This window comes from Paralichthys olivaceus, chromosome 17 (genome assembly GCF_024713975.1).
Source record: "Paralichthys olivaceus isolate ysfri-2021 chromosome 17, ASM2471397v2, whole genome shotgun sequence".
Classification (NCBI taxonomy): domain Eukaryota; kingdom Metazoa; phylum Chordata; class Actinopteri; order Pleuronectiformes; family Paralichthyidae; genus Paralichthys; species Paralichthys olivaceus.
Window position 1 is genome coordinate 13,803,797 of NC_091109.1, and position 19,022 is coordinate 13,822,818.

General features: G+C 40.7%; 1 protein-coding gene across 4 annotated transcripts in view; it reads left to right on the plus strand.

The window, feature by feature from the left end:
* LOC109638397 (E3 ubiquitin-protein ligase HECW1) overlaps positions 1 to 19,022 on the plus strand; it is a 58,594-nt gene that overhangs the window by 20,952 nt on the left and 18,620 nt on the right. For 2 of the 4 annotated variants that reach the window (XM_020101376.2, XM_069512889.1), the window contains 9 exons: positions 448 to 617; positions 6,533 to 6,675; positions 7,013 to 7,113; positions 7,647 to 8,611; positions 9,203 to 9,767; positions 13,728 to 13,826; positions 16,948 to 17,101; positions 17,957 to 18,060; positions 18,250 to 18,356. In XM_020101376.2, the coding sequence (XP_019956935.2) occupies positions 448 to 617; positions 6,533 to 6,675; positions 7,013 to 7,113; positions 7,647 to 8,611; positions 9,203 to 9,767; positions 13,728 to 13,826; positions 16,948 to 17,101; positions 17,957 to 18,060; positions 18,250 to 18,356 (2,408 nt within the window). The remainder of the gene's footprint in view (positions 1 to 447; positions 618 to 6,532; positions 6,676 to 7,012; positions 7,114 to 7,646; positions 8,612 to 9,202; positions 9,768 to 13,727; positions 13,827 to 16,947; positions 17,102 to 17,956; positions 18,061 to 18,249; positions 18,357 to 19,022) is intronic. The other 2 variants (XM_069512891.1, XM_069512890.1) reach the window with 1 other exon arrangement.

Consider the following 19,022-nt stretch of genomic DNA (forward strand, 5'->3'; position numbering starts at 1 on the left):
TATGGCGACACAACATACCAGTAGACAGCACAAATATGAAAGACACAATCTCAATGGTAGCTGCAGCCTGGTAATCATCCTCTGTCCACAGTGACTGAAGAAGCTTTTCTCTATTTGACCATTGTTTTGAACATTCAGCAGGTACAAAACTGGAGAAAAAAGAGAATGCAAATGGGATTCAAGAGCTTTCGATAATAAGACAAGACAGCAAACAATCTCCTGCTGCTTTACTTTGGGCTGTAATTTGATTTTATTGCCCAGGCATCTGCAAACTGTTTCTGTAAGAATCATTGCAATCAATGCATTTTGATATCAGTGGTCATTTGAATCATTAATGAAAGACAATTTCACTTGTCAGGTCTAACAAGTGAAATTGTAATTTGCTGAACAGAAGCAGTTTCTTGTCATTCATATAACATCATCCTTGTATAATTTCACGTCCTTCAGACCTCCAGGCAGTTGGTTTGAAGAAGGGGATGTTCTTCAACCCTGACCCCTACCTGAAGCTCTCCATCCAGCCTGGAAAGCACAGCATCTTCCCCTCGCTGCCACACCATGGCCAAGAGAAACGCTCCGGAGTGGTGTGCAACACTGTCAACCCACAGTGGAGCACAGAGGTACGCACACACACACACACACTCTTGAAAATGTCTCTGTTATATTTAGACATCTAATATATATGCTCAGGGCCAGAGTGGGTCTTGTGGGTCTTATTTTCAGCTCAGGAGTTTCATGCCTCAGACCAGCCTATTTAAATCCACAACCTATCATACTGGAGATCACAAAAACAATCTACCCCTGCCTCCTGACCACCCACCCCATGCGTTTTTTCAGTAAACACTAAATATTTTTCACTGATAAAATTATCACTGGTATGTTGATGTGTTAGGAATTAGGAATTCGGTGCGGGTAAATCTCTGTCACTAGAGAATTGTTATTTAAGTGGCTATCTCAAACATGTCTAATACATTGTATAAAGCCAGTGGAGTAGACTGCACAAAACTGTGGAGGGAGGATTTAGTGCTTCTTTGGTTTCTGTAGTGGAGTAAGAGGATCAATGTAATCCATGAAAATCATGCTCGCTTTGTGGAAAACAAGATCAGCCGATTGACTTTCTCATTTAGGACTTTTTCTTGGAAAACCATACGTTTCTGGAAAGTTCATTGCTGGTCAATCCAGTTATGGACACTGCAGAATAATGACATTAGCAATATGGTTGAATAATGCTAAACCACTCAATGTTTTCTGTATGTAGCATGAATCCCTCTGAGACCTCCCTTTACCCTCTCGGCAGATCAATGTTGGAAAAAAGATTTTATAACAAGCTGTTTTATGTCTGGAAAAAGTATAAAGAGAAAAATAAGAGACAAAAAAAACTTTTGGTAGTTAAGAATTTAAGAAAAACTATCCATCAATTTTCTCTCTTCTTTGACTATAAAATCAATGCCCAAGATGTGTGAATAACTGCAACTTGTCCAACCAGTTGTCAGTTTTCAGAAGCTACAGAAAATGCTGTTATTTTTAGATAACTTGTCTCAGCCTAACCTAAATAACAGACCCACAACCTGAATTGGGAGAAGATGACCCTGGTGGACAAAGGTTTCTCAGGATCTGCAGCAGGAATTTCTGCAAATGTTTATTTTATATAAATGATATGTGAAGAGAACAGGAACTGATGAGAGAAAGTTTAGACCATAAACTTATGAACCAAAAAAACCAATGCTTATTTGTGTGGTGTTGGGCTGTTGCCTGTCTGACTGCAGTGAACGTCTCACAGTGCTCTACCGCCACAATCTCTACCCTTTATAGTGTCCCTCACGAGACTCCGTACACTGATTTACTGCAGTGACCCTCTTGGCAGCATCCACTCAGCTCAGAGCCACTTTCCTTTTCCAAACAGCTCCCATGTGGAGTGGAACTCCGGCTGCCAGGCAATAATGCACTGTATAACTCTAATGGGTCTCCATAGCCTGCTAGCTCAGTCACTAAAGTAACTATTGCAAGTACGGTTAGTTTAACACTAAGCTAGTGACTCCAGTCCCTTTCAGATTTATTCTTGAATAATCTTAAGTGAAAATAAATGAAGAAATAATATAGCCCAACAAGAATTGATTCTTGGAAACCTGGAAAGTTTGTTTGATGGAGTCGAATACTTTCTTGAATAATTGATGTTGGGTTATATTTATCTTCATCCGTCAGCTAAATACATTTTGACCTTTATTAATGTCACTGTATGTAATATGATTTGATTGACTGGCAGTTAATCAGCAGAGTTTTACTCCTCTTGAGGTTGTCTTGGGGATGTTTAAGTATATGCATGGTATTCTGTAATAATACATTTAAAGATACTTCCTCTTGAGGTTTTTTCACGATTTTTCCATTATAGTGTTTTAGCTCATCAAAAGACTTTAGGCGTAAGACAAGACTGGAAACCATCTTCTCTGAGAAAGGGTTGTTGTATTGCTGCATTTCACAATAGAGTCAGTCTGCGGGGGAGGGACTTTGGAAGTTGGATCAACGAGAAAAATCTGTGCCACACCACTGTGACTGTCAGTGAGTGAAGGGTATCTGACCCCAGCAGAGATTAAAAATAATTCATCCCTAGCTGCTTTAATTTCTGCTTTAATGTCATTTTATGTTTTGGATAAAATTTAAATTGCAAGTACTTAATGAGTGGGGCTTTTTGACATAGTTATACTGGTCCTCACCCAAACTTGTATCCCTCTCTCAGTATGAACATAGATTCAATAGCTAGATTCAATAGCTGGATAATACTACACAAATACAGACAAACAACACAATATGTACAACTACCTTTATGGGGGAATGAGGTTCTGGGTGACACACTGTACGTAGAGTGCATATAGATACAAGCAATTTTGCCATATTATTCCAGTGCAGCTAAATAGATACAGTGTGCTTCAATAATTGAGTATAATACGTATATGTGTATTGTGGACGGACTTTTAAAATGTCAGTCTAAACACAAAAGCCACATTTCATAAACAAGGGCATGTTGAAACTGTATAGTCGTCTTAAAATAGGGACAATTGCAGCCTGACTATTACCCGACATAAATGTGACATAAGTATAAAGCCACTGTGCTGCGCAGGGAAAATAACCTTTATTTCCGTGATCCATGCATACCTTTGCTGTCCCTCATTATGTGCCGCACTGCAGGTCATATACTGCTGAGTGGATAGTGTGGCATGCTGGAGTGAAGTTCTCAGTATCTACCTTTTGCATGACCAGGCTACATCCACACGTTTGACATTTTCAAACTAAAACGATCTCAGTCCTCACAAGTGTTAAGGCTTCATATCAGTTTTAATCTCCATCTATACTCACTCTATATGCGTATCACATGACCACTCATGCACATACCGGTGTAAAGAGGAAGGGACGCATGTGCTGGTGTAAACAGGAAGCATTTGGTTGTTAGTTGCAGAATTGTTGCAGATAGCTTGAATAACAGCTCGTCTGCTAGGAATGTAAACAGTTTTCGCATAGTTAGATGCAGGATTAATTATTTTACAATAGTGGTTAGCAAAGACAAGAGGGTGTGTCTACTTTATTGTTTCCAAACATCTCCCTTGCTCCCCGTTCAAAAAGCAAGCCTGATGTTTTTTAAAGGAAACATTGCCAGCGGTGTTTCCAAACTTCTCCACTTTATATCGGCCTCCGCAGCTTCATACAACTTCTCTTTCTACAGATTAAACATGAAAACGTATACTGCAACAACAAAACACACCGTTATCTCAGCCTCTCCTCTGTCTCCCACCCTCTCAGTTTACTAAGTTTGTCCCACATCCTCCATTCAGGAACACACACTTTTGTTGTCTGCTCCCTTCTGGCTCATCTTGTAAATTATTCACTCTCTTTCTACCTTCTCAGTCCCACACTTTTCATTTCATCCCATGCAAGCACCTATATTCTTTTCATTTCTTTGCTCTAGTTTCTTCATTTCACTCCTCTTTCCTGCCCTCATATTGTTTCCATTCATGTTTCCCTTAAATTTTCCATCTGCCAGCATTGGCTCTCCACGTGTAGAAAAAGCACAAGAGACATTGATAATTGAGAAGAAAACAGTCAAAACACACATACACTTTAAAACATAAAGGATAAAGCAAGTTGAAGTTTGTATAAGAGCATTTAGCCTCATGCTCTATGTTGTTGGTCTGCTGAGATATTGTCAAAAAAAAGTCAGCTGCTGAAAGAGAAGAAGAAAGAGCAGAGAAATCCATGAGAGAATCACTAAAACTGCATGAAAACAATTTGCAAACAAAATGTTATTCATGTCATTTGAGGAATGCAGAAAATGATGAAGTATATCGACAGTGCATGTGCAGATAACTCCCTACGCTCACATGATAACTCATAAGAAAGCAGCGGCTACAACTGGTGAGCTAAAGCTGGCGTTTTCTGAATAATTCATAAGGCAACATACACAGTTGAGATCGCCATGACCACTGCTGCAGTCATTCCAACGCACATCTGTGTCTCTGCAGCCACTTAGGAACCCAACATCTCCTCTCTCAAACACACACACACACGTAATATCTAGCATATCTATGCTCTGAAGTCCGTCTATACCATTTTTTCTATAAATAATATCTCTCTCTATCTCTTTACACTTTTTAACAAGTAATGGGGTCATGTTCTGCCATCTTCAATTGGAATAACCCATGATCTCTCACATTAATCAGTGACACACCTTTGTTACTGTAAATAACTATTGCATTGGGATCCATGTTTCTTTAAAACACATCAACTTCTTTGACTGTGTACTCTGGCTAAAATACTAAAATGTATTTTTACAAGAAAAGTACTTTATGATATTCAGCCCAACATGAGAGAATAGTCAAATAAACTAAAATCATAGCAGGGATATAAGACAGTTTTCAATTCACAGAAGCACTCTGAGGTCTTAATAGAAACCTGCGCAAAACTCATGTACTGTAGTTTTACATCAGGGCCAGAATTTGACGTCTGCTGCTTCAGCTTCTGTACAACAGCAGAGCCCTTCTGGTGCTGTGAACGCAGAATGCTGTTACACACAGGTCCCTTGAAGCCTCGTCCTCAGATGAAAAATAGGTTTCTATGAAGGCTCTGGCGGGAGCAGTGTGCTCAGAATATAGAAAGGCAGTGGCATTGGGTTTGTATAACATTTCTGAAAGAAAAACATTAGAAATGCCTCCAATTAGAAAAACAAATCTATCCTACGTCAGTGCTGTTGCTCATTGATACTTATTCCGACTTTTCAGACATGTCCTTCTCCGGAGCGTGTCATTCACAGATTCTCAGCTCAGGCACGTTCACAACAACACAGAAAGCTATACCAATACGTTTGAAGTGAATTTAATGAAAAATCTCTTCTCAAATGAAGAGGCAGGATGTACCATTTTACTTCTGTTGTGGAGATCACGTGTTTTTGTTTACAGCACAACAACATCTGCTAATACCACCAAAAGCTCTCTTGTCATCGTCATTGGTGTCAGGGAAAATACTGTATATGCTTTGCATTTATCATAAAAAACACTAATAAAGCATCTAATAATATGATGAATAGTAAATAGGTGCATATTAGGCGCGTATTTGGCTGTGATAAGTGGTGGGACACTGCTATAAAAAGGCAATGCCAAGGAAGAATAAACCATTATCATAGTAGACAATTTCTTACAAAGTCATTAGTCCACAGTGAACACATGGATACTAAAGATGTCTTGTGACTAAAGATCAATTAAGAGGCAAAATTAATAATATTAATTTTTAAAATATTTATATATTTGAAGGATGTACCACTATGGACATTTTTGGGTTCAAGTTTGGATGAAATAGTTTGTGCCACCAATTATTTGATTTCATTCATTTAGAGATGTTTTCTCAAGGGCTTGAGGCAACAATCCGTGTTTTCGTTCGCATTTTATTTTGGTAGGTGTCGGAGAAAAAAAAGCTTTGGAGGATTTGGATGGTTAAGTCCCAGGCTCTGAAGCTCTGAAGTAACGCTTTAAGAAGCTTGGACAGCCACCAGACCACCGCTGAGAGAGACAAAGAGAGGAGGAGGAGGAGGGATGGGAGAGGGAGATTACTTATTATATCCAAACTAAAACCTCATACATCTCTAATTGGCTCAGAGAATAAAATACAGCTCTAAATTAAGTGGATAAAAGTGGAAATAATTTTTAATCTAGCTTCAATAGAGGACACATAAGGACACACTTGAAGTATTTTGTTGAAATTTTACAAAGATACTTCTAAAAAGTCTTTTAAAATGATTTTGTGGATGATCTAAAACACAGTGCAGGAAAGGGGTCAAAATTAGCATGGTCATCATTATACCATATACTGCTGATCATCGCTTTATCTCAATATTATGCAGCATTTCCTATACATATGTTTATTAGCTATATAAAAGTCATTTCCAATAGACAAAGTTGCCAAAAAGGATTTATTTTAGTGCACAGATGAATATCATACTTAAGCAATGCTCTAATCCTTAAATTTTCCTCTGGGTGTGTGTCTGTTTCCCCAGAGGTTTAACTTTGTGTCTCTGCCTACTGACGTCCTGGAGATCGAGGTGAAGGACAAGTTCGCCAAGAGTCGACCGATCATCAAGCGCTTCCTAGGGAAGCTCTCTGTCCCTGTCCAGAGGCTCCTGGAAAAACATGCCATCGGGTAAAACCCACACCCACCTCACACGTGTGGACCTTGACTCTGTCATCAGTCCTCATATTATTCTTCTGCTTAATGAGTCCAGCCATCAGACTTGTGGAATTTGTCCCTACATCCACTGACTGAGGCATTTTAGAGGCTGTCGTCACTTTAAATCTCATTTCACCATCTGATAGCTGCGGTTTCATTAGCTCTCAAGTCTTAACTGCGTGTTATTGCTGGTCAGAATCAATATTATCACGGCAACATCTGCATCTTCAATTCTCTTATCTTTGTCCTGTCTCCCTCCGTTTCACCCTTCCTCTCTTTCACTCCATCCGTCTCTGTCTTTCGCCTGCAGGGATCGGGTCGTGAGCTACTCTCTGGGCCGCAGGTTGCCAACAGATCATGTGTGTGGCCAGCTGCAGTTCCGCTTTGAGCTGACCTCCTCCATTCACCCAGGTACCTCAGGCACCGTGACACCCAGCAGCATGAGCAGACATTATCAATCATCAGTTGATATTCACACACTGTTATCTCAAGTCATATCCTAAGTGTTTAAACTTTGAAGCAAACGACTGCACATGGAGGTATCATTTTTTCTCACGCTGCATGTTGCTATCTTCTGAAGTATCTGATGGCAGGTAATATAATCTCAGTTGACCATATCGGTGTGATCATGCAGCGTAAACCGGATAAGATGTCAGGTTTCCCTTTTTTCGTCTGTCAGCTGTTGCCAGCAGGAGACTGTATCAGCTGCCTGTAGAAAAATAACATTCAACCTCCATTATGCAAATGTAGTGTTCAGATCTTACTTTAATCTTGCAGTTTCAGATATCTCTAACATTACAAAGGATTTTCAACAAGTAGATGTGATGCTTCATATTATGTATATATTATATGTAAGGCATGTCAGACCGTTTGTTTTAACGAATAATAAGAGTGATATTTATGATTGGTGAACATGAATGTAAACATGTTGGGCCTTTCCTCAGATGAGGACTCCCTGGTCATAGAGTCAGCCTGTCCTGAGGGGGAGAGTCCAGAAGATGCCAACCATGCTGCTGAGGCACCTGATGACGACACCCTGAGCGTGGGACCAGACATGCCTGACCTGCCCTTAGATGCCTCTCCTAACCCTGAGACGTCCGCACCTCCAGCCTCCACAGCTGAGGAGTCAACGCCTGAGGAGGTGCAACCTGGTGCTGAGATGGAGATGGAGGCGACCCCAGAGGAGGAGAGCACAGAGAGGCAGGAGCTCCCGTCTACTGAGCCACAGGTGGAACAGGAGGAGGGGGCCTCAGCTCCGCAGCAGGAGGAGAGTAGTGGAGTAGGGGAAAATGAGGGAGGGAAGGAAGACAGGCAGTCGGAGCAAGGAGAGGAGGAGCAGATGGAAGTGTCAGCACCACAGGTGGCGGAGGGAACAGAGGAAGAAAAGGAGGTTGGACAGGAAACTCAGCCAAAACCAGACTGTGACAGTCCTGTAGCAGTAACAACAAATGATGGTTGCACTACTGTTGAGGAGCCCACTGAGGAAACCCAGGACGCTCCTGCAGAGCCAGCAGGCAGTACCCAACAGGACGGGACAGAGGGGGGAGAGAGAAGCTGCACCCCCTGTTCTTGCCAGTCCCTATTCCCAAACTACAACTCCCATGCTCCTACGCGCCGTAAAAACCGCCCCTGCTCCCTCCCGGTGTCAGAGCTGGAGACGGTGATCGCCTCGGCCTGTGGTGAGCCGGAGACGCCGCGATCCCACTACATCCGGATTCACCACCTCCTTCACAGCCTCCCGTCGGCCCAACAGAGAGCTCCTAGCCAGGAGGAGGAGGAGGCCGGGGAGGGAGAGATCACCACTCAAGATACTTCCTCCACATCACCTACGCTGAAAACATCCAAAGACAGAGAGGAGGAGGGGCAGGAAGACGAGGAAGAGGATGATACGACTCAGTCTCCTTCTCAGGTAGAGTCAGACATTTAGAATTTGGCAAAACCCGTCACAACAATTCATTAACCCCCCACCACAGATCCCTACAGGCTACAGTGGCCTAAAACTGACAATTATTGAGGTCATATTTTTGGAACAGAACCAAACCAGATCAGTGTAAAAAAGTTATCTACCTACTAATTCCACAAATGTCTGTCTGTATGTGGAATCATATCTCACAAACTGTTTTTACTTGCCAAAATATTTCCATATAATTTGTTTTTTTGATCACTGCTTTTATATTTCTGAGTGGCTTCTGTTTTTTCCGCTCTATGAGCCTTTAGATTTGATTTTTTCAGAGGATACCTTGAAAAATGCATGGGAATCACTTGGTTACTGCAACTTCCAAAAGTAACTTGAAAGTTTTATTGTAGAGCATGTGCTTCAGACCAGCACAATCTGAATGGTGGTGCTAACAGCAAAGTAACTTACGAGAGTGGAAGTAAACTAATTAAAATCAAAATATCTTGTGTATGATGTTACAGTCCAAGTGTTAGGGGTAAAAAACCAAGTAATATTTGTAATGCATGAAAATAATTAAATCTTCATGTCTGTATATATCTGCAGGTCCCGGAGTGTCCAGGTCCCTGCTGCCGGCGGGCTCTCCCCCGCAGCCTCTCCATCGAACGCCTCTCTGAGCTTAACCAGCTCCTGGAGGGTGAAGGAGGCCACCCAGCCATCAGGAGGATCTCTCCTTCCTGTTTAGAGAGCGAGGAGGGGGACTCTAGTAATGGAGGAGGAGGTAGAAGAGTCGGCGGGAGCACCCACAGACCTCCGAATGAAAACGAGTGCGAGTTTTGCGACACTTCCTGCTACAGTACGTCCTGCTACAGCACTTCCTGTTACAGTACGTCCTGCTACAGCAACTCAGGCTATGAGGGGAGGAGCCGCTTCTGCAGCCACACCCGCCTGTCATCAGTGGACAGCAACAGGCTCTCCAGCAGCACTGTGTTCTCCTCGCAGGATGAAGACGATGATGAGGAGAGCGCCTTCGAGTCAGTACCTGATACGGGCAATGCACCTGAGGGCCAGGAGGCGGGCGGGGCAGGAGGCCAGAGGAGGTGTAAGGAGGCCAGAAGGGGAGAGCAGGTGGAACCAGCTGTGGCCGGGCCAAGCGACAGAAACAGCATTGGTGAGTAAAAACCTGACTTTCTCATTGGTTGTCTGCTGGAGTCTCAGCTTAATTGTGCGTTGGAATACATTTATATTGTTTAGTTAAATGCATGTCGAAACAACAGTTTGGTAGCTGTAATGCTTTTATTTTGAAGCACTGGAGTCATAATGTGCTGTGATAGTGACAGTAGTGTAAGTACACTGAACACAAGAGTAAATCCCCCCTCTGGATGAAACCCTCATCATTAGTACCTCCCGATACACAGCAGCATTAAAATGTACTGCCATGAATTTACGATCAGAGACATTATGATGAATGTAGTGGAAGTGAAAGTAATAGATATAAAGAAGTTCAGAGGTCAGGCAGACAACACACAGCCTTCCTGCAGGAGTAGGGGCTCATTGTAGGAACACATGGCTAGGTTGTCACAGAAGGTGCTTGGTGGTGTGTCGTTGTAAAGCTTTTACTCGCTGTTTCTATCTCAAGGTCGCCTCAGAAAAAATGTGTTAAAGTGGTACAAACATTCATTTGGAGTCAAGGATGAATTCATTAGATTTTGGATTTCAAAGGTTAAGGTCACTGCGACCCCACAAAGCACAATTTGACTTGAAGCTGGTTGCAAACTATTAATGGAATTTCAGTAATATTTGCACAAACTGTATGTTCTTGTTACATCTGAAATCTTCCCTTGATAAGTCCAGAAGAAACAACAATTGAAGATTGTTCCCACCTTTGTGTTTATCCAGTGCATAGTACCTGCAGTTTTTCTGACTGTTTTCATTTCACTGGATACCTCTTCATGTTTTGTACTGTATTTTACATGACGGCTGTTAAAGACTAAGATACAAAAGTAGGTCACATACACACACAGAAAAATGAAATGCCCTCTCCTGTGAAATGTAATCAGCATACTGTTAGACTCCCTGCCACGTTTATTCTTTCAAATGCTTCTCATTTCTCTTTACCCTCCCGTTTCCTACAGAACACAACAGCACATACTGCACCTCAAAATTATTATTTATATTGAAAATAAAATCCAATGCTTATTCGAAGAATCTCTGCATGTTTTTAGCTGGTTTTGCACTTCAGTGAAAAATCAAACCTCTTCCTGTTACTGGTATTAATCTCTCTTATTTTTGGCATTTTCAGAAATCAATTTGTTCCAGCCTCATTCTTTGAGAGCTTGATTCAATCTAATTGTTTCTCTAGACCTTAGACCACATACAGAAATGATGCACTCACACACACACACAGGTACTGCTATGTATTGCATGCTAAGTGTGAAATACTAGCTGCTGTGCTGAGTTTTTGTCGTGCTGACCCGATTTGTTTTCACATCATCACTGGAAATGATTTTTGGTGTAGGAGTTAGGAAGTGGGTCTTCTGCCTCCTCTAACAGGAGATAAACATGGTGGGATGGAGGACCAACATTCAGCAGAATAAACAGGGAGGTGTGTGAGTGAAGCTGTGACAAGTGCTGAGTTGTAGCTATTTAGAGATATGTGCAGAGTATGCATTGCTGTAGGTTGTTATTTTTGGATGGAACTGTTGGTGCTTGTGTTGGACCTGTGGGTGTGCACTGGACAACAACTCTGGTAGAAAAAAACAAGACGGATATAAAAATCTGAAAAAAGTCAGCAAATCAGAAATACTTGATTGATCCCCTGGGGGGTTAGGTAAACTCCAGCACCTCTTATATCAATTATAGATGTATTCTTGTTGCATTATGTGATGAAATAATTTATATAAATTCCACTTCATACGTGTTCTGACTCATATTGTTGCCTTTAATGACTTTGATTTTGTTTGGACCCAAAAGCAGAGGCTGATACAGGTGAGTAGATAATTAAAGAGTTTACTGCTCAACATAAAGCAAAGAAGAGCAGGCAGTGGAGGCAGAGAGCAGGCTGTTTGGTAGAGTCCCAGTGTCGGAACGAGCACATGGAAAAACAAACTGCACTGCAGAGATACAATGTAAGGAAACAACAAGCAGCAAAAAACACAGATAAGGTACTTAAAAAAAAACAAGAACACTGAAGAGTCACAAAGAATAAAACACACAGCAACTACCGAATCACACAGAACGATCTGGCAGAGGAGTGAAGACCAGGCTTTTATAGGCAGGTCGACGAGCTGAGTGGAAGCAGGTGTACCTTGTCTGCTGCAGGAGAAGCTGGCCACGCCCCCTGCCACACACATGCCCTGCAGGAGAAAGAACTAATTAAAAAAAAAAAGTATCATCACAGAACACAAAACACAGAATCATCATAAAAGAAACATGACTTAAATCTATCTTTGGACCTTAGTTCATTCAGGGACATTGTTGTAGATTTTATTTTGCAGAGAAAGGGCAAAGTCCTTATAAAATCTACTTCTGACCCATTTAAACATTTTTAGAATACATTCAATTCTTGTTTGTTGCAAATATTGTTGATTTCAAAGGTTCATCTACTGGATAGAAGATATGTCCAAGAAACTTAACTAAACTAAACTTAAGTAAACCTGTTGACAAATTAACCAGTCAGCTACATCAAGCTGTTCAACTCCAGACCACGAGGCAGCAGTAAGTAGAAGACAATATTAACAATATTAATATTATAACTACGATTACACAATATGAAACTGGAAATATGTCTTATTCAAAGTAAGGTATCTTTCATGCTGCATGCCCTTCCTGAAAGATTCCTGTACTTTAGAACAACACTTACCCCGGAGCAGGGACTTTTGACAACATCAGAGAGTATTCTGGAAAAGTTGGAAGTTAGCAGAACATCTCTGGTTGTCGATAGCGTTATTTATGGTGACTTTTTTGACTCAGTAATATGATCGTGTTTCTGCTTTGGCAATTTCCACCCAGTGGAGTCAAGCTTCCTCATTAAGGTGATAGCAATGTATGGATTACCAAGCTGACTGCAGCGGATCTTACCTTATCTCCATCTCAGTGCATGTTCTGTTTATCTCCACTTTGCATCAGCACACATTTCTCCTCATCTGGAACACATATTCAGTCGCAAATTGTGTTTTAATAGCAGACAGAAGCGCTGTCAGAGATTAACTACGAAGAGACCAATAAAAGTGCACCTCACAGTGAGTCAAGTATTGTGTAATGTACTGGGAGACACTTAATTACCTTAATTACCGAATTACCAACCTCATCACTAGACGATGATGAAATGTCGCATTTAAACAATTCTTCAACATAAATCCTCAACTCAACGGAGACACAGAAAAACTACTCTGAAACGTATCACTAAGTTATTTTTTATTGTTAAGGTCTGACTGAAGAATCACAAACCAACAGGATTGCTTCAAACTATTCTTTAAATGTATGTGTACAGATTGTGGTGAGATTTGTGAATAGGCTTAACCAAATAAAAACATTTGAATGAACTTGTGCAAATGTTTCATTATGTTATTGTGTTGTCTTCCTGCTTTGGCGCAGCAAGACCCATCTCATTCATCCCATTCATTCCTTGCAAACTACATGATACTAGGTGCATGTACAGTTTGGCTGTTGTAGCTGTGATAGTGTCTCCCTTAAGGATAGAAAAAAAAACCATTATGTAATTCAATATAATACTTTGCGTATTTAACAGACAAACAGCTGTATGCTCTGCTGAGGAGTTGGTGGAGACCAAACCAGAGCTAAAAGTAAAGTGATTAATGGACTTTTGAAAAGTTAATGCTAATGTTAGTCACTGGATGCATAAATAGGAAAACGTTGCTAAAACATTTGCCATAGTTTTATACATAGCGATAATATGACAATGTTTACAGTTAATTCCACTGCCTCTAGTGGAGAAAAATCAATTAAGTCTACTTTGCATTTTGGGACAAATTTGGAAATTATGTCAAATAGAAAATTGGGAAATTTTGCATTAAGTGTACAATGAGTCTTTTCCCAGTTTGTGAGGGGGTACAGCGTATCCCAAGCTTCATGGTCATTTATCCCACACTGTCTCTCTGATGTCCCGTAGGCTCAGACTTCTCCCCTCCTGTCGGCCATCTTCCAGTCCTGCGACCCAGCCATGACCTTAACCATTATCCTGCTGCCACTGATCAAGCCTTACCTCCAAGTAAGAACCAACAGCTCCCAGTCTTACTCTGGAGTCTCATCCCAACACCTTGGTTTGCTGTGACTGTGGCTCATTGTGTGTGCATGCTGCCATGAACCTTTACTTTCCTGATATATTCCACCTCCTCCTTGTTTGCCATCATCATCCCTTCTTTGCATATTCCTGTAGTGTGAGATGTAACGCCCGGGCCACACCCCGGATGCAGAACATCTTGCTTTACATTCAGGTGCCCATGTTTCCACGCAGCAGACTAACTCCATATGTTAATAACAGATGTGCACGAGACACAGCACATCAGCAACGCTGCCGTCACACGCTGCACATGCACCTGATGTGGCCCCGGGCGTGGTACTGCTCTGTGCTGCTTGGTTCATGGTTAGATTCGCACTCAGTATTCAACGGATGCAGGAATCACTAGTTCTCATTTATTCAGGCCCAAACTCCACTTAGCTTTTATGGCATCCAACTGAGAATCCCTAAACAGTTTCCTTCTCTAAAACTCATTTTTGTGATTTATAGTGTGGACGCTGTCTGGTTCTTTAAATAAAGCTGTTGTATAAAGTATTACTCAGCATTATTGAGTCATTTATCAGTGTTTTTCCGAACAGAGGACCTGCAAAGCTAGGCTAAATAGGTCCTGACTCAGCGGTGTTGTAACATTCATGAAAAGTGGTTTCCCTCCTCCCTTCTCATTCTTAGAAATAAAACAAATGAGTGTGTTTCCAAACTGTTTAAATCACGATCAGAGACACCTGCATGTGTCACTAATGAGTGATCAAATGCTTGCTTTTCAACCATACCAATCCAAATTCTTTAAACTTGGCTTTTTGGAATACAGAGTCTGGTTTGATACTTAAATTTGTAGATGAAATGTGTATCGGACTCACTGACATTACAAATGTATACTACTGAACTTGGCAAACCTTATTTTTCAGGAGGAAAACCCTAACCCTAACCTGGATCCACGTTAAAATCCTTAATTACAGATATTATTGAGTTTATGTTGAAGTGGGAGATGGATGTTGATACCTGATTTGATGCAGATGTACCACTGGGTCTGGAGTTCCTGGAACTACAGAAACTCAGCGATGGATACGCAAACAGCAATTTTAGACACTGCCAGCAGAAATCATATTAATCAGACAACACGCATGATTATTTTTATTGTCACATGATTTTCAGTATAATGTGTTTGTCTGGTGAAACTGACACATGCTGGCTTAAGAAGCTAACCTGTGACTTCCATGATTTGTAAACTCAATGAGAAACAAACAACCCATTGAGGTGTCAGCCCTCACCAGACATTCAGTATTGAAAGGATCAGAAATCACAGTCAATCAAATCTGCACATATTTTGTGAGATGTTATTTTTTCATTTGTGTTGAGCTGGATTACGAAAAAACTACTTCACCGATTTCCATGAGATTTTATGGAGGGGTGACGCATAACCCAAGGAGGAACGGATTGCATTCTGGTGTGGATCCGGATCAGGGGGCAGATCCAGGATTTCTTTTTCATTTCATTTTTTTGTTAGTTTACATTTCCGCTGATTTCTCAAGGGAATAATTCATGAATCTTGATTAAACAAATCTGGCATATTGAGGAGACTGATACTTATGAGTATGAAAATCCATCTTGTGAATTTAAACGTGGTTTCATATGGGGACCTTTGGGCCTTAGCAGAGGTATGTTCAACTCAGTTACAATTCACACAGATACCATTCACCTCTGATCTGCTTAGAAATCATACAACAAAGATGCTGAAATTCCAGAACTTCAGTTTTCTTCAGTATCACAGTGATTCAGTGATATTTGAAAACAGGAATATAAACTAACCTGTTCTCTCTTACTGTTGCCTGTTTCCCAAAGATATAAAAAAATAAAGGAACACAATTTAAGAAATAGAGCTCAATGTGTATTCCACTGTAACACAAGCCCCAAATTGTCTACTCCAGAATATAACCAGTGTGAAGTTCATTCCTCCTCAGCGTCAGTGTGTGGAGGCCAGTCGCAGTATGATTTAGTCAAGTACTCTCCAGCAGGGCAACGTTCAGGCACCTGACACCATGGATTGGACCCACTCATTACACATAGAGGCACGACAGCACTTCATTTACATGTAGTGACACTCAGCAGTATTTTGTGCAAAGCCTACATCCTGACCAGAGTCGGATTTGTGTAGAAACTAAGAGAACATGTGAGTGTCAGTGTTAAATCACACTTAGAACCTGATGCATGTCACCGTCAGCCTGAGGAAATAGAGGAGGACCAAAACGCTGTGTGTGTGTGTGTGTGTAAAAGCTGCTCAGGTCCTTGTCTCGTACATGAACTCTGTGGTCATTAACAAGCCAATGGACAAACTCAATGTGGCACATCAGACAGCCACAACAACAACAACAAAAGCTTTTCAGTTTCAGGCATCAAACATTGACACAGGTTATAAAAGGTACAGTTTGTCATTTCAGCGTTGTCCTTAGAATTCTTCATGAATCAACTGTAATGAAAGAGTGGTTCTTGTAAAATATCCAGAGAGCTGAGAACAACTACAGAGGTGACTCTCTGTGGATTCATCATCACAACGTTGTTTTGGTTTTACAACAACTCAATACCGTTGGTGTCCATCAGCAGCAACAGCCGGATGTAAAAGAATATATACTTATATTATATTATAAAAGACAGACTAGGTTAGACAGTACATGGTCTAAAGCACTTAACACAAGTGCATTTAGTTCATATTACTGCAAATTCTTCAGCAATTTGCTGAAATGCTGAGTCATCCATCTGTTTTTGATTTGATGTCATACAACATGCAGTGTGTTTCTAAAAATAATTAAAAAAGACAATTCTTTGTTTTGTTAAGAGGTGCCTTCAGATCGTGTGGTTTCTACAGGTTTGAGGAAATTAAACTACAAACCAATGTGTTTCTAACCAGGTAATGTCACCCTTTGATTAAAACCACCAGGTTCAACTGAGATGTGGAGCTTCTCTTCATTTGTCATATGGGTTAATGATATTTATAAGGAGTTTTGTTTTTATCTAATTCATTTGAGATGCACCACGTTCTTAACAGTGACACAGAAATAACTCTGTTAACAACTCCTCACCCTCTCTGCTGCCACAGACTGGGAAGCTCGCATCGACAGCCACGGCAGAGTTTTCTACGTGGACCACGTCAACCGCACGACAACCTGGCAGAGGCCGAGCAACAGCGGCAAGTGTAACCACGGCATCCCTCGCTCAGGGTCCACCCAGCAGATGGAGCAACTCAACAGGAGGTCAGACTCAGAGGAGAGAGAGAGAGAGAGAGAGAGAGAGAGAGAGAGAGAGAGAGAGAGAGGCTGCTTTTGTAAAGTCAAAATAATCAACTTTCCTAACCACTATTTCTTGACCCAAGGTCAAGGAAAGATGTGAAGCAGAAGACTAAGGGAGTTAGGAAAGGAGAAGAAAATCTGGTTTCGCTTCCACTCTTATCATGTTACAGAGAGAAGCAAATGGATTTAGAGTAATAACAAGAACATCTCTTGAAATAAAAGATAAAATGATCCTTCATCATCATAAAACTCAATTTGACAACAATAAAAAAATATGTTGGGCTACATCGCATCTTAAAATGATTGTTATTTTATCGCAGGATTGAGAAGTAGTAATGGTGGCAACAATAAGCTGCTGTAAAAAAAACACCATTAATGCTATAATCTTCTATACATGTTGAATGTTTAATTTCAGTGTCATGTATAGAAATAATTACACTACACACTGTAACAAGAAAACCCACCTTAATAGTAAATACCAGAAAATGTCTCATTGATATAAAGTTCAATGTTGATCAGGAAGTGTTGTCTGACGGAAGAGACAAATACAGGTCCTGTAGTGGTGTTAGGCTGACATCTTGTGACTGAAGATGGAACTACAACAAACAGCCTTTGTGTAACTTCATGTGGAAATAAGTGCAAAGCAAGGCAAAAAAAAAAAAGTGCTGGAAAAATATGCAATAGATCAACCTCAAATTATAATTTCAGTACAAGTAGTACTGAGCAAATATTCAAATGAAATGTTAAAGGTGCAGAAACACTTTTAGAACTCAGCAGTGGCTCCCAAGCTAAATACATTTCCTCCTCATGACTATGCAGGTACCAGAACATCGAGAGGACGATGGCCACAGAGGAGGAGGGAGGCAGTCAGAGGTTAGAGAGGAGCGGCAGCACCGAGACTGATTCTGACTCTCCTCAGACAGGTACACGACTGATCCTCCTCACATGTTAAAGTCACGTGGTCCGAACGCAACATGCCAACTGCACCGACAGATCATTTGTGGAACCATTGAATTGTTTTGAGTATATATAGAGATAATTCATGATAAATCAATACATATGTATACTGTAAAATATGAAATATTGCTGTCTGTGTGTATGTCTGTCTGTAGGCCCATCCTCCCCTGTCAATCACCAGAAGATCAGCCACCTCCTCCAATCACCTGCTGTCAAGTTCATCACACACCCAGAATTCTTCACTATGTTGCATAGTAACTATGTGAGTAGTAAACACACACACAAACATTCTTGCATTCTATCTTAGTGAGGACACTCACCCTAACCCTAACCTCAAACGCAGCCTCAAATAGTCCTAAATGGTTTGTCACTGAAGTGCAATGAATCCTGGGATATGTCAGCCTGTGACGTATCCACCCAATGGACGTTTGTTTCTCGGCCGCATTTGGAGACAGTTTAGTTTAGATTCATATTAGTTGTATCCTTTAATCTAAATTTATTTATTTTGTATTTATTTTTTTTATTATTTTTTTATGTAAAAGTTGCTGTTCGGGAGACATTTGTGATTCTCATATGTCACAGCATCAAACATGAATCTAAGTGGAAGAGTCTGTAAACACCAAATACAATCCTGTGTCATATTATAACTATTGGAACATATATATATGCTTTAAGTTCTTTAAAGCTTGACAAGAACACACAACATATACAAGACGAAAAAGATAAAGCTCTAATTAACACAATTCTGCAATTGTTGTTGTTATACCTCAATTGGGCATGTTTCTGTTTCTGTTAGTTGCTTAAGTTCTGTTTAATCTTGTACCAAACGAGAGTGTAATAAACAATCAGTTAAGTTGTGTATTCAGTTTAACATTAAGGAAACATTCTGGGGTAGATACACCATCTTTCCAAGTAAATCTTACAAAGT